The sequence below is a fragment of the Podarcis cretensis genome (genome assembly GCF_951804945.1).
Source record: "Podarcis cretensis genome assembly, chromosome: 10".
Classification (NCBI taxonomy): Eukaryota; Metazoa; Chordata; class Lepidosauria; order Squamata; family Lacertidae; genus Podarcis; species Podarcis cretensis.
In genome coordinates, this window is record NC_137179.1 from 65,110,087 (window position 1) to 65,122,173 (window position 12,087).

A 12,087-nucleotide genomic window follows, 5' to 3' on the forward strand; every position below is an offset into this window, starting at 1 on the left:
CGTCGCAGGAATTCGAACCGCCAACCTTCTGATCAGCAAGCCCAAAAGGTTCAGTGGTTTAGACCACAGCGCCACCCACATCCCTAGTCATTAGGTAATGCATAGCAATTTTCCCCTTCTCCAGCATCCCCCATCCTACATTGTCCAGAAAGCTCCCCATGCCTCCTGGAGAGGCTTCAGTGAGTTTCTTTGATCTCATGTAGCCAACAATTTCTAATCACCATTATAATCAAAGTTAACTTTCATGCACCTAATTGTCAGTTTGATTAGAACCTAAACAGCTGGTAGTTCACTTTAGAAAGCAGAAAACTAGTTATCTTCCTGTGTTTTCCAAATCCTTCTGTCTTGAGAGCCATTTCAAGGAGATGGTTACAAGTCTCCACTTCAGCACAGTCCAGAAATGGTCCTGACCCAACTACCATTTTCCAAATAAAATAATGATTCGTTCACCTCACATACCCAGCTCCTCCCTCCCTCCTGAGAAAGTTGTCTCATGTCATAAGCAGTGAACAAAAGTCTCACTTATAAAAGGGTTTTCTTTATTTTTTTCATAATTTAGCTGAACCAACACAAAACTGAATACTGTAAAGCAACAAAAATGTTGAAACATTTTAATTTTTTGTTCAGTATTTACTAAATAAGGCTGCTACACTCCCTTGAAAAATAAAAATGAAACCATAACAGAAGAGAAAATCAGCGGAGTGGGGGATCTGGCTTTCCAGTTCTTGTAATACAGGTGAAGTATCTGCGATCATTTATTGCATGACACTTTGAATCAGACATTGGTCATTTATAGTGCAGTCAGTTCATAATGCTTTTCAAGTGGCTGGGCTTTAATTGCTACTTGGACACTGATCAAAACCCTTAGGATGAAATAAGACCGTCCATGTACATGTTTTATTCATAGACACTATCACCTACAATTCATGGTTTCTTCAACCTGTGCATTAAAATAATCCTGAAAATTGGAAGAGGTCTTAAATAAACGAACTTCTTTTTCATACCTCTCATCTATGGTTGCTTGAACAATCCCTATATATTTTTTTTCTTTAGTAGCATAGAACTAGCATAACACTAAAAGTTAATTGGAGTATTTAGGTAGTATACTACAGTGGACACTGGGGGGAAAGTTTAATATCGGCAAATATTTGGGGGGAAGGAGGAAAGCTCATTTGTTGACCTTGTCATATCACTGTGAGCAATACTTGTAATAGACAAAAAGGTACCATGTTTGGAGGTTATTGGTCTAGACTCTATCTTCTTTCCTTCTCTCATTTCTTAAATAGCACTCTTCACTGCCCTATATAATATTGGACAAGGGGACTTTCTAAAGTATGAGATAAAACAAACAGACCACCTATATCTTGTCAAGGAGCAAGCTGACCCTTATACCAAATTGGAAAGGAGGGGGAGAGAAGAGAGAGAGAAAAAACTTAACTCAGTATGGGAAGTAAATGATTAAAATATTTTACACTGTTTTTGACTGGTATACAAAAGACCACCCCCCTCAAAGAAAAAAGGGAGAAAATGAAAGGGGGGGGGGAGAGAGAGAAAGCCTTCTAACAGTGCAATGGTTGAATGCATTTATGTAATATAAACAACATTATTCTTTGCTTTTTCTACAGAGTCCTCTCTGGTCATGCTTTACATCCAGAATGTCCCAATGGAAGAAAGCAAACTACACCAGTCACTTCAGAGACAACTGAAGTAATAAAACAACAACTCAACTCTGATCCATATTTTTTTCTTTTTTGTCATGACTGTCAGAGTTACCACGTTAATTGTTAAATAGGATTTTCTACAAATATACAACATATAAAAACTGTTAAATATATAACTTTAGGCTTTTCAAAATACATTTAATGATCTCTTTCAAACAAGTGTTACTTCCCCCCCACCCCACCCCTTGGATTTTGCTTTCTGGTGCTAAATGGTGTATCAGATGAGACATAGGCCACAGATGACCAAACATGCTCTTTGCAAATACTGTATTATCCAACTTTTAACGATCAAAAAATGGAACCATAGAAGAGGCATGTTGAACTGGTTAAACTCAAAATGATTTTTAGTACGAGAAGTCAATCTAAGCACAGAGGAGTAAAGGTGGTGCGTTGACAGTTTGTGTTGTTTTTGATCAAAGTTCTGCTTTCTTGTTGAAGAACAGCCGTTTCCCCTCCTTGTTCCCTCGTGTTTTTCCGTGTACCTTTCCCCAAGAGCAGTTCCAGCCTTTTCTGCAGTGTTCCACAAGGACTTTGGCTGGACGGCAATATTGCAGCACTGGGCGAGTTGAATCCGTGCAAGGTGTTCCCCATACTACTGAACCCAAATAACCTTGTTAACAGTAACATTGTGTCCACTTTAAAATAGATTTTGCTCTTTGGTCTATTGTATATACTGAAACATAAGAAAATAAAAGCAATTAGGCAGTCTAGGGCACAAGAAGAAATTGCCTTCTGCACCTTAGTGTCCTCCTGTAGACAAAACAGTCTTCTCTAAGGCTGATTGGGATGAATACTCTCCAGTGTAGTTGACTCGTCCCGTTGAAACATGACCACAGATCAAGTTCAGCAGTGGCGCAAAACGCAGATGAGACGTTAACTGTGAACTGGTGTTTTGTTTTGTTTTCGTATTGCTAATGCCCAAGCATTTCTCTCTCTCTCTTCCTTAGTCCAGTGCTCTTTAGTATGGTAGAACAGACTTTAGCTCATAACGTAGAATTATGCTGTCTTTGATGAAATACAGAGAAACAGACATTTGAGTTGATGACATATAATGGATGATCCACAGCCGTGAAACTTGACTAGGGAATGTAGCCCACGCAGAGCTTAAAAACTCCTACAAGGCTTCTCTGTTGCTGCATCTGTCAGGAGACCTGCAAGTCAATAAGAACAAATGAGTACATATCTTAACTGCAAACTTGAACGACAGACGTTTTAGACTAGCGCCGGCTATTTACTGATCCCCACTGCCATCACCTCCAAAAATATAAAATATTTGTCTTGGCCTTAACTGGGTAAAGAAAGTTCAATAAACATTTTCAGAAAAAAAGAATGGAAGCTCTTAACATATTGTACATACAACACTCTGAAATGCAGCCTCATTTGGACACAGTATAGTACAGCGCAGTGAAAAAATATGATTTATAACAGGTGTTTTCTGCTTAAGATGCAAGGTCATGTTCTGATTATTCAGTAGACTAATTTAATCAATACTGCCCTCTAGTGATACCATCACTAAACAGGTATTTATGATCAATATAATTAGATATCGATTTTTTAAAAGGAGGAAGCTAATAAATAAAAAAATAACAATAGAAATTACTGTAAAATAAGGGCAAAATATAACCTATTTTATTAAAAATGGATAAAAGATTGTAGAGAAGCAGAGAAAAAAAATTATAGCAAGAAACATTTTAAAATGCATATACACAAGGTAGAACCAAAAAAAACCATATAAATTAAAAGAACTGATTTCTGGAATATTAATGAAGCAAGCCTTGCTTTTTTAAAAAAGCATTCCCCTCAGTTTATAGAATCTACCTCAGCATAATGGTATATTACAGCTGTGTCATGCAAACCCGAATTCTAAACAGTAAAGCAATAATTCCTTTGGTATTATCTTGTTTCCTCAATATTTAGAATGTTTACTATTGACGGACAAGAAAATATAAAGCAGCAAACGCTAGCAAGCAAAACAGAGAACAACAGGATTACTTTCACTTCACTCAAGCAGAGCATGAAATTTATATGCTTTTTAACCTACCAATTTGAGAGGTAAATGAAAAGAACATCTGCCTCCAGCAGCTAAACAAAAGGCATAGCTGTCAACTTACAGATTTGAAAATAAGGGACCAGCAGCCTTGAAAATAAGGGACCAGCAGCCAAAATAAGGGACCTGCAGCCTCACCTGTTCCAGGCACTCCAGTCTTCCTGTCCTCCTGCTGTCTGGTCAAACTCATGCTGGTAGCTTCGAGAACACTGTCCAACCAACTTTGTAACCAGAGGTTCAACTGAATACAATCTGAATCACATGCACATGCACCTTGGCCTATGCAGCCTCAACTTAAGATGGCTCCCCGGCCTGGCTTTGCACTGCAAAGTTTGCAGCAGCACGTGCAACAAAATGGCGTCCAGCATTCAAAAACCCCCTCAGCTTGCATTAACTAGCCACACACAAGGCATGCAAGCTCCACCCCCCAGTCATTCTTAAACTTCTTATTGGGTGAGCAACACAGCCAAGTGACACTGTTGGAGCCTCCCTCCTCCCTGGCCGGCAGGGAGGGAGGGAGAGGAGCTGCTTCCTTTGAAATTTAAGGGACATCATTTAAGGGACATTTAAGGGACATCTATCAATAAGGGACAGCAGCGGGACATGGCACTGGAATAAGGGACTGTCCCTTCAAATAAGGGACACTTGACAGCTATGCAAAAGGTCCATGTATAAAGTCTCACATAAGGCACAAGGTTTATTTGAGAGTTCTGTTTTTATCCTCTCACCTTTTCCAGGAAAACACACCCCAGAACTCTTGCAAACAGCCTTTCCTTTTCGGACTAGTGGTCAGACTCCAACCCACATGACCTCAGATAGGCTGAAGGCAAAAAACTGGGTTGGTTATTGTGATATTTTCCTGTTTGACGTATTTAGCATTTAGCAAGAAAACATCATTTGTAGCTGCCCCCTCCCCAACCTTTCTATTTCGGCTTCTCTCGCTTGATCTTTTGAATCAGTATAACATTACAGCAACACTACACAAATCCTGTAGCTTACAATCAAAGGGTTGCTAGATTTAGAAACCTTAAGCTGCTGGGATTGCAAGATCATTGTTTATATGGAAAAAATAATATCTGCACTAACAAGTGCATAAAAATCTGTATTTTTGTTCTGTCTCTGCTTGTACAGCAAACCAATACTGCAAAAGAATCGTCAACGTCAATAGTTTCTGCCTCGAGTTACCAGAAGGTTCACCCATTTCCCCTTTTTAGAAAACAAAGAACTTATCCATGAAGAATTGTCTAAATATTTTATGGTGCCCATGCCAGATGGATAAGATCTTTCTATGCAGACTGGGGTATCGTTTAGGAGGGACAGGTGTTGCTGTTCCTTTTTTTATCTTTATTTTAGATTTTGTTGTGATTCATGTGGAAATTGTCCAGCATGGTTTTGTACTTTTTTAATGTTTAATTTACTGTCTGTGTCCACTTTTGCTATGTTGTAGTTATGTATTCTTTTTACGCTATCAGCTGCCTTGAGAAGTGTTTGAACTGTGGAGAGGCAAATAAATTGAAGTATGTATGTATGTATGTATGTATGTATGTATGTGTTTTGTTAAGATTACAAACCAACTGAAATAAATAAACTGCTACCATTATATTCTTCTCACATGACGCTGGTGGCTTCATGTTTAACAACTGCTGAAACGATCCATTTATTGTGACCCTCTCTGTTAAGTTGTGGGTGAACATATCAGACAACACAGCGATTCTTCAAACAGCTCTTGTTTATTCACAGGCCAGAACAGAGCAGAACTGAAGGGTTCAGCCAGCCTGCTTATATAGAGCTCCACTAGAACGCAACAGTAACCATTTTCTGTAACTATCCAATCACCGAACGTCACTTTCAATCCCTTATTTGCATATGTGAACCTGAGTGAAAACTATCTACAGTATTCCCCTGCTGGCCCAGGGTGAGAACTTCAGTACATAACACTCCCCTTCCTCTTTCTGTCCAGGGTAAGAGCTGTCTTCTTGAGCAATTACAGCATTCCATTTTTATTTTTTTATTTTTTGGTGATCCCCACATCTCTAAATCTGGTTTGGAGAATTGAGGGACTGCTTTGAGATGGAGCTGCAAGATGCTGTAGGAGGGATGGTGTGTGTGTGTGTGTGTGTGTGTGTGTGTGGCAATAATTACCTCCTTCCCTGTTCCTCTGACAGATTCCCTTCTGTCAGCAGTCAGTCACCACCAGATACCTTCAAAAGCCAACATCATCCCTCAGGAAATATCAAATTCCCCAGGTGCTGAGCTTTACACCCCAAACATTAGACAATAAAACCTCTGAGGGACCCATGTAAAGAGAGGAATGACGGCTACACCACTATCTGCAGTGAAGCTAGATATCCCACGAAAACATCAACAGCAGCTTTCCCTAAAACTAACCATGTATTTTAAAGCAGCAAATCAGTTATTTGTTGTACTGCAGTATTTACACCATGATCCTGAATGGAAGAAAGACCCGATGCAATTCAGTAAACTTATTTCCAAGCAATGGATATAGGTTTGGTAGCTAGGATCTTTCACTCAGACACCCTTCACATACCACACAGTAGGAAACTGAACAGCACTGCACACACACAGACACAGACACAGACACAGACACACACACACACACACACACACACACACACAGGCGCTCCACATCCCTGGCCCAGGTATTATATCACGTATGTATTGGAACCAATTTTGGGGTGGCTTTGCAGGTCAAACCTGCAGGTTTTCATTTCTCTTTAATGGTTAAAAAGAATCTCAAAAAATAAATATTTTACGACATGTGCTAGCATTTGTTTAAAGGTATGTTGGCACTTTCAAAAGATAAGGTACACATGTTCATTGGATGGTTGTTGTTTTTTCATTTTAAAACTTGCTATTATAGCAAGTCATGCAGTAACTAACCCCTGCTAAACAAGTTACCATGCCCCCCCCCCGCCTTTTAAAATAGAGCTAAAAAGCATAAATATTAATGCATATTCTGATGCACACAAACATGCCCATATGATAAAGCATTTCTCGTATACTGAGGGCAAGACAACAGCAAAGCGAGATTCTTGTTTATCTGTAGATTTTCTTAAATGCTTGCTAAATAACACTTCTCTTTCTCTTGATTAAAACATTTCAAATTAAACTTGTGTTGTACTGCATTTTGTTTCAGATTATAATAACCCAAAGAAATGAAGAATGCAGTTTTGACGAAGCCCCACTTTGTATTACACAAACAGTAATGTATTTCCGCAATACAAAAATAGGGTTTTCAAAAGAACGAATTTGTTTTCAAAACCAGCTGCATACCAATTGGTGATTTTGAAGCCACCGGGGGATCTCATAGCTATTTCTGAAACCTGCTAGGAACATTTTTATTAAAATCAAAGTATTTAATTGAAGCAATTTCCACAGGGTTGCTAGAACATGTGTAGGTGGTTCTAAGGTGTCTCTTTTACAGGGTATTCTCTATTGTATGATGCCTGTACAGAATATTTGTATATAGGGAGTTCACACTAATATTCTCAGTTATATTCACTGTTTGAACTGTTAAATATATATTCCATAGAATCTTACATTGTGATTCGAGGACCCCATCCCCGCTTGGGGGAATGAAGACACGTGGACACAGTATATTAGGTTAATGGGCAAGAAAAGGCCACAATTTTATTGATTACAGCATGTGAGAAGGTATTGGTTTAGGCACTGGACCACAGACAATTTGACTCCACCCACTCGGAGAGGGGTGAGTCTGATGAGGAGTTAACCACCAGTAGGGGGAGCCTGTTGATGCAAATACAACTATAAGCTCTCCCCTGATGTCACCGGGGGGGGGGTCGTGCCATGGCCCCCCGCCTCACAGGGCATCGGACAGGATCCATGACTGCCGGATTCCTTTAACAGAATACCCATAAGTGAAGGGGTAGGCAATGGCCACACCTTGCCCTTCCATACACCAACAGCACATTCCAATGCCTAACCGCCAATACCGAGAAAGTTGTGACGATTGCTACAAGGTAGGCGAAGAAAAACCAAGAGGCCGGTGCCAATTTGCCAATTGGAAAAAACTCCTACCAGGCCCCTGGGCAACCAGGGTGACCAACCATGGGTCCATAGCAAGGTCAAGTGAGAAGCTACGCCCTAAAGGGAGTGGTGGGTGGGTGACTCGTGGAAAATCTGAAGGGGGGGGAGAGCTGGCACAGCCACATTTGAGCAGCTAAACCATGCCCCCCGCGGTGGCACCCGGTTGGGTGCCCAACTGGGAGGTATGGCGCGCCACCGATGATGAGAGGGCAGGGGGCAGAATGCCCCCTGCATGACGCGGGAATCGTCTCCTGCTCACAATCCCTCCCCTCCGGAAGGAGGAGAGGCTTAAGCAACCATTTTGGGGGCGCAAAGGTCATAAAAGTGTCATGCAAGTTTAGATAATGACTGAGAAGAAATCAACCTCCTCTGGCTCACCCATCAGCCTCTAAGCCCCCTTTCTCCAACCTGCTTATCCAGCCAACCACTATTTCATGGACTAGGCTGATGGAGAGCAGCAATGGGGAGATGGATCAGACCCTATCAAGTGCCCAATATCAACAAGGCAAAATATGTTTCCATTTGGTTCATAGCTAGGCTTGGAATAATTCCTGCTGTTTCTCTGTTATGGATTAAACTCCTGTTGCGAATTACAATACACTGGTACCTCTGGTTACGTACTTAATTCGTTCCGGAGGTCTGTTCTTAACCTGAAACTGTTCTTAACCTGAAGCACCACTTTAGCTAATGGGGCCTCCCGCTGCTGCCACGCAATTTCTGTTCTCATCCTGAAGCAAAGTTCTTAACTCGAGGTATCCTTTATGCTTTGTTGGCTGTTGCTATCTGCAGTACATTTGCAAAACAATTACTGACAGGAATGTTAATCGCAAAAGGGAGTGCTGGACAAACAAAAATTAATTCTGCTCTGTTTAGATTTCAGCACAGAGGGACTAAGGGCAGGACCACACACACACACACACACACACACACACACACAAACATACTGAACTTTGATTTCTTATGAGGAATCTCGCAAGGAACAGCTCAGAAATGTTCTAAACAAATATGACAACGATAAAATGCCTCTACCCTTTCTTATATAATGGGACTAATGCAAAACCAAGTTGCCTATGGAAATTTCACTACCACCTCACAGCATGGCTTCTTGCTCTCCTCAGTTGTCGCCACTGGATCTCAGGCCCTCTCCCAGCAGGGTTCTTTCACTCTCTAAGTCCAATTTACTTCCTCGCACCTACGGGACCTCCTGGTATGTCCCACGGAGGACCTTACGGTCTTCAAACAAAAACATCTTGAGGTTAGGCTGGCCTCAACCAGAGTCATACCTTTTTTGGCTGTGGCCCCAATCTGGTGGAACGCTCTGTCACAAGAGACTAGGACCCTGTGGGACTTGACATCTTTCTGCAGGGCCTGCAAGACAGAGCTGTTCCACCAGGCCTTTGGCCAGGGCACAGCCTGACCCCCTCCTTTGGCAATCCGCACAGAACTCTAGCCCAATGGTTGCCATTAATCTGATTTGAACTGATTTTATAATGAAATGATTTTAGAATGTTGTATCATTTTAGTGTTGTTAGCCGCTCTGTGCCCAGCTTCGTCTCGGGAGGGCAGGATATAAATAAATTATTATTATTATTATTATTATTATTATTATTATTATTTGCCTCCTGGTCAGAACATTTGACCAATCATGCTTTTACTCCTTGTAGGACTCTTACCTTTGGTTTTCTTCTAGCAACCAATCACTGGTTTTATAAAGATAGTCAACTTACCAATCATCAACAACAATTCGTTGAACTCTTGATGAATCCAAATTACCTCTAGTCCATTTAAAAAAAATAATCAAAAAAATCAGGCTGTTTATTTGTCCCAGTTGCCTGGAATTTGTATTCTTTGTAGTAAACATAGTTGTCTGGGCAAAGATCTTTTGACTGGATGTGTGCCCATACTCCGCAGTAAAGTTAAATCTCCTTCAAGTTGTTCGACTACTAATAGTGTATGAACCAAGGCTAGATCTACACAGATATAAAGAACGCTCTGAAAACGATTTGCAAAAAAAGTTGTAAAGCTGACAACTGAAAGCTGACAGTTGCGATTTCAACTCTACAGCGCCATCTGATGTCACAGTGTTATAACACATTTATAACGCTGTCTTTTGACTAATGTAGCAGAGTCCCATGAATGCACAACTCGGCAATCACTGTATATTCCCCCCCTCCCAAATAGTTAATCTCAGCATTAGTAAATACTGAAATCAAAATGGACTTCCAGCTTAAATTAACACTATAGTTTGCATTCTCTTCTTTACTCCTTCTAATAACAGGTATCACACTGACCTTAGGGGGTCATAAAACTGCTACACAGAAGAAATGTAATGAACTGGAAAAGCAAACAAGCCTGATGTGAAGAGAGAAGCCAGTGTACTGCAGTGGCAATGTCATTAGTCAAATCCAGTGAGATACACGATCTGCTATTTATCATTGTGCCATTTCTGAACTGATAATCACATGCAGCAGTTCAACAAGAACCTATTAGCATTAAACTTGTCCTCCACTTCAGAACTTTGCTTTCTAAAAGCAAAGCTCTGCTTCTTGGTCAGGGGTTCACAGTTGTGTTTGTGAGTACAGTGTTTACTCTCCCTACAACATTTCAACTTGAGAGAGTCCCATTTTCTGGAGCCTAGAGAAGGATTGGGCTTTACTTGACATTGTACCAGGTTTTGAAATCAATCAGAGCGCAGTGAGATTTCTAGCCATCAGGCCATTCCGAAACAAAGTTTAACAGCGTAAAAGTGAAATAAGGTAGCATAAATAGAAAATAATGCAGACATAAATAAACTGCAGCAGAGATAAACCGAGCCATGCTTAATTTCCTTGACAAATCACAACTTGCGCTTAAAAAGAGAATGCAATATTTCACTGCCTTCTGAGTGTCTCAGAATAGCATGACAAGGATGAAGACAGTCATAACTGAACTGGAGACATCTCAAGAACTTCTAAAGGTTGTATAACGGGGCTAGGAGAGAGACAAGTCCACATTCCCCACATTTGTGCTAGGACTCAAAGTACAGTGTGATATGTAAGAGACAAAACCCTTGTCCTTTGAAGGGGCAGAGATTTTGGCAAACACAAATGTTAGCCTGGCTACCAAGGCTACCTGAAGATTTTGGAATCCTGTTCTTAGTGCTAAGTGCATACAAGGTTTTCCTTTTCCTTTTTCCAGCTTTGGCCATACTTAAGAAAACTAGAATAAATTTAATGTTTAAAGTTGTTGAGAAACTACAAGGCATTTAATCTTCTCCCCCCTTTTTTGAAGCTATGAGCAAAGAGAGAATCTCTTGGGAACTATAGAAGCACCGAGTATTAGCAGTTATAAAATACACTACCAAATTAAATGGCTAGGGTCTGAAGAAATAATTGCAGTCCAGATGGCATGGGAAGGTGAAAACCCAGATCTCTCTGTACACATGGCAGTGACAAAGATTTCCCTCAAGAAAAGACACATGCTTGGAATGCCTGAAGTTTTGCCTACAGAAACGAATGCACACAGAGACACGCACCCACACCCCAGAAGCAGAAAATAGCCACACCCAATGTCTGTGTTCCATGATAAAAGAACAGACACACTATTCTGATGCTATGAGAAAACTGAAGAAGGCACTTGATTGGGGGCTGTATTCTACTGTGCTGTTTTTTTCAAAAACATTTTGCAAGAAATAACATTATCAACATACAGACAAAAACAGTACCTTTCAGGAAAATATTTACAGTAATACAGCGGTACCTTGGTTCTCAAACACCTTGGTACTCAAACAACTTGGAACCCAAACACTGCAAACCTGGAAGTAAGTGTTCTGGTTTGTGAACTTTTTTCAGAAGTCAAACGTGCTCTGTTTTGAGTATTACACTTTTCATTTGAGTGCCACCCTTCTGTTTTGAGTGTTACGCTGAGGTCTGTCTGTTTTTGCTATTTATTTTGTGTTTTTGTTTTTGTGTATCTTTTCGTTTGTTTTTGTGACTGTGTGGAACCCAGTTCAGCTACTGATTGGTGGACTGTGTGACTGCAGTACATTGTTTATTGCTTTCATTTTGTGGATCGCTGGTCTCGTTAGATAGTAAAATTCATGTTAAATTGCTGTTTTAGGGGTTGTTTTTGAAAGTCTGTAATGGATTAATCCGTATTGCATTACTTTCTGTGACCAAGTGTGCCTTGGTTTTGGAACGCTTTGGTTTTGGAACACTTTGGTTTTGGAATGGATTAAGTTTGAGAACCAAGGTACCACTGTACAAGCAATGT

General features: G+C 40.5%; 1 protein-coding gene across 9 annotated transcripts in view; it reads right to left on the reverse strand.

The window, feature by feature from the left end:
- Positions 1-815: 815 nt before the first annotated feature.
- Positions 816-12,087, reverse strand: part of TAFA5 (TAFA chemokine like family member 5) — a 339,258-nt gene continuing 327,986 nt past the window's right edge. For 7 of the 9 annotated variants that reach the window (XM_079994434.1, XM_079994429.1, XM_079994433.1 and 4 more), the window contains one exon: positions 816-2,872. Coding sequence is in view for 2 of the 9 variants with exons in the window: in XM_079994433.1 (XP_079850559.1) it covers positions 2,864-2,872 (9 nt within the window). In the remaining 7 variants the exon portion in view is untranslated. Of the gene's footprint in view, positions 2,873-5,910; positions 5,970-12,087 lie in introns of all 9 variants that reach the window. The other 2 variants (XM_079994430.1, XM_079994427.1) reach the window with 1 other exon arrangement.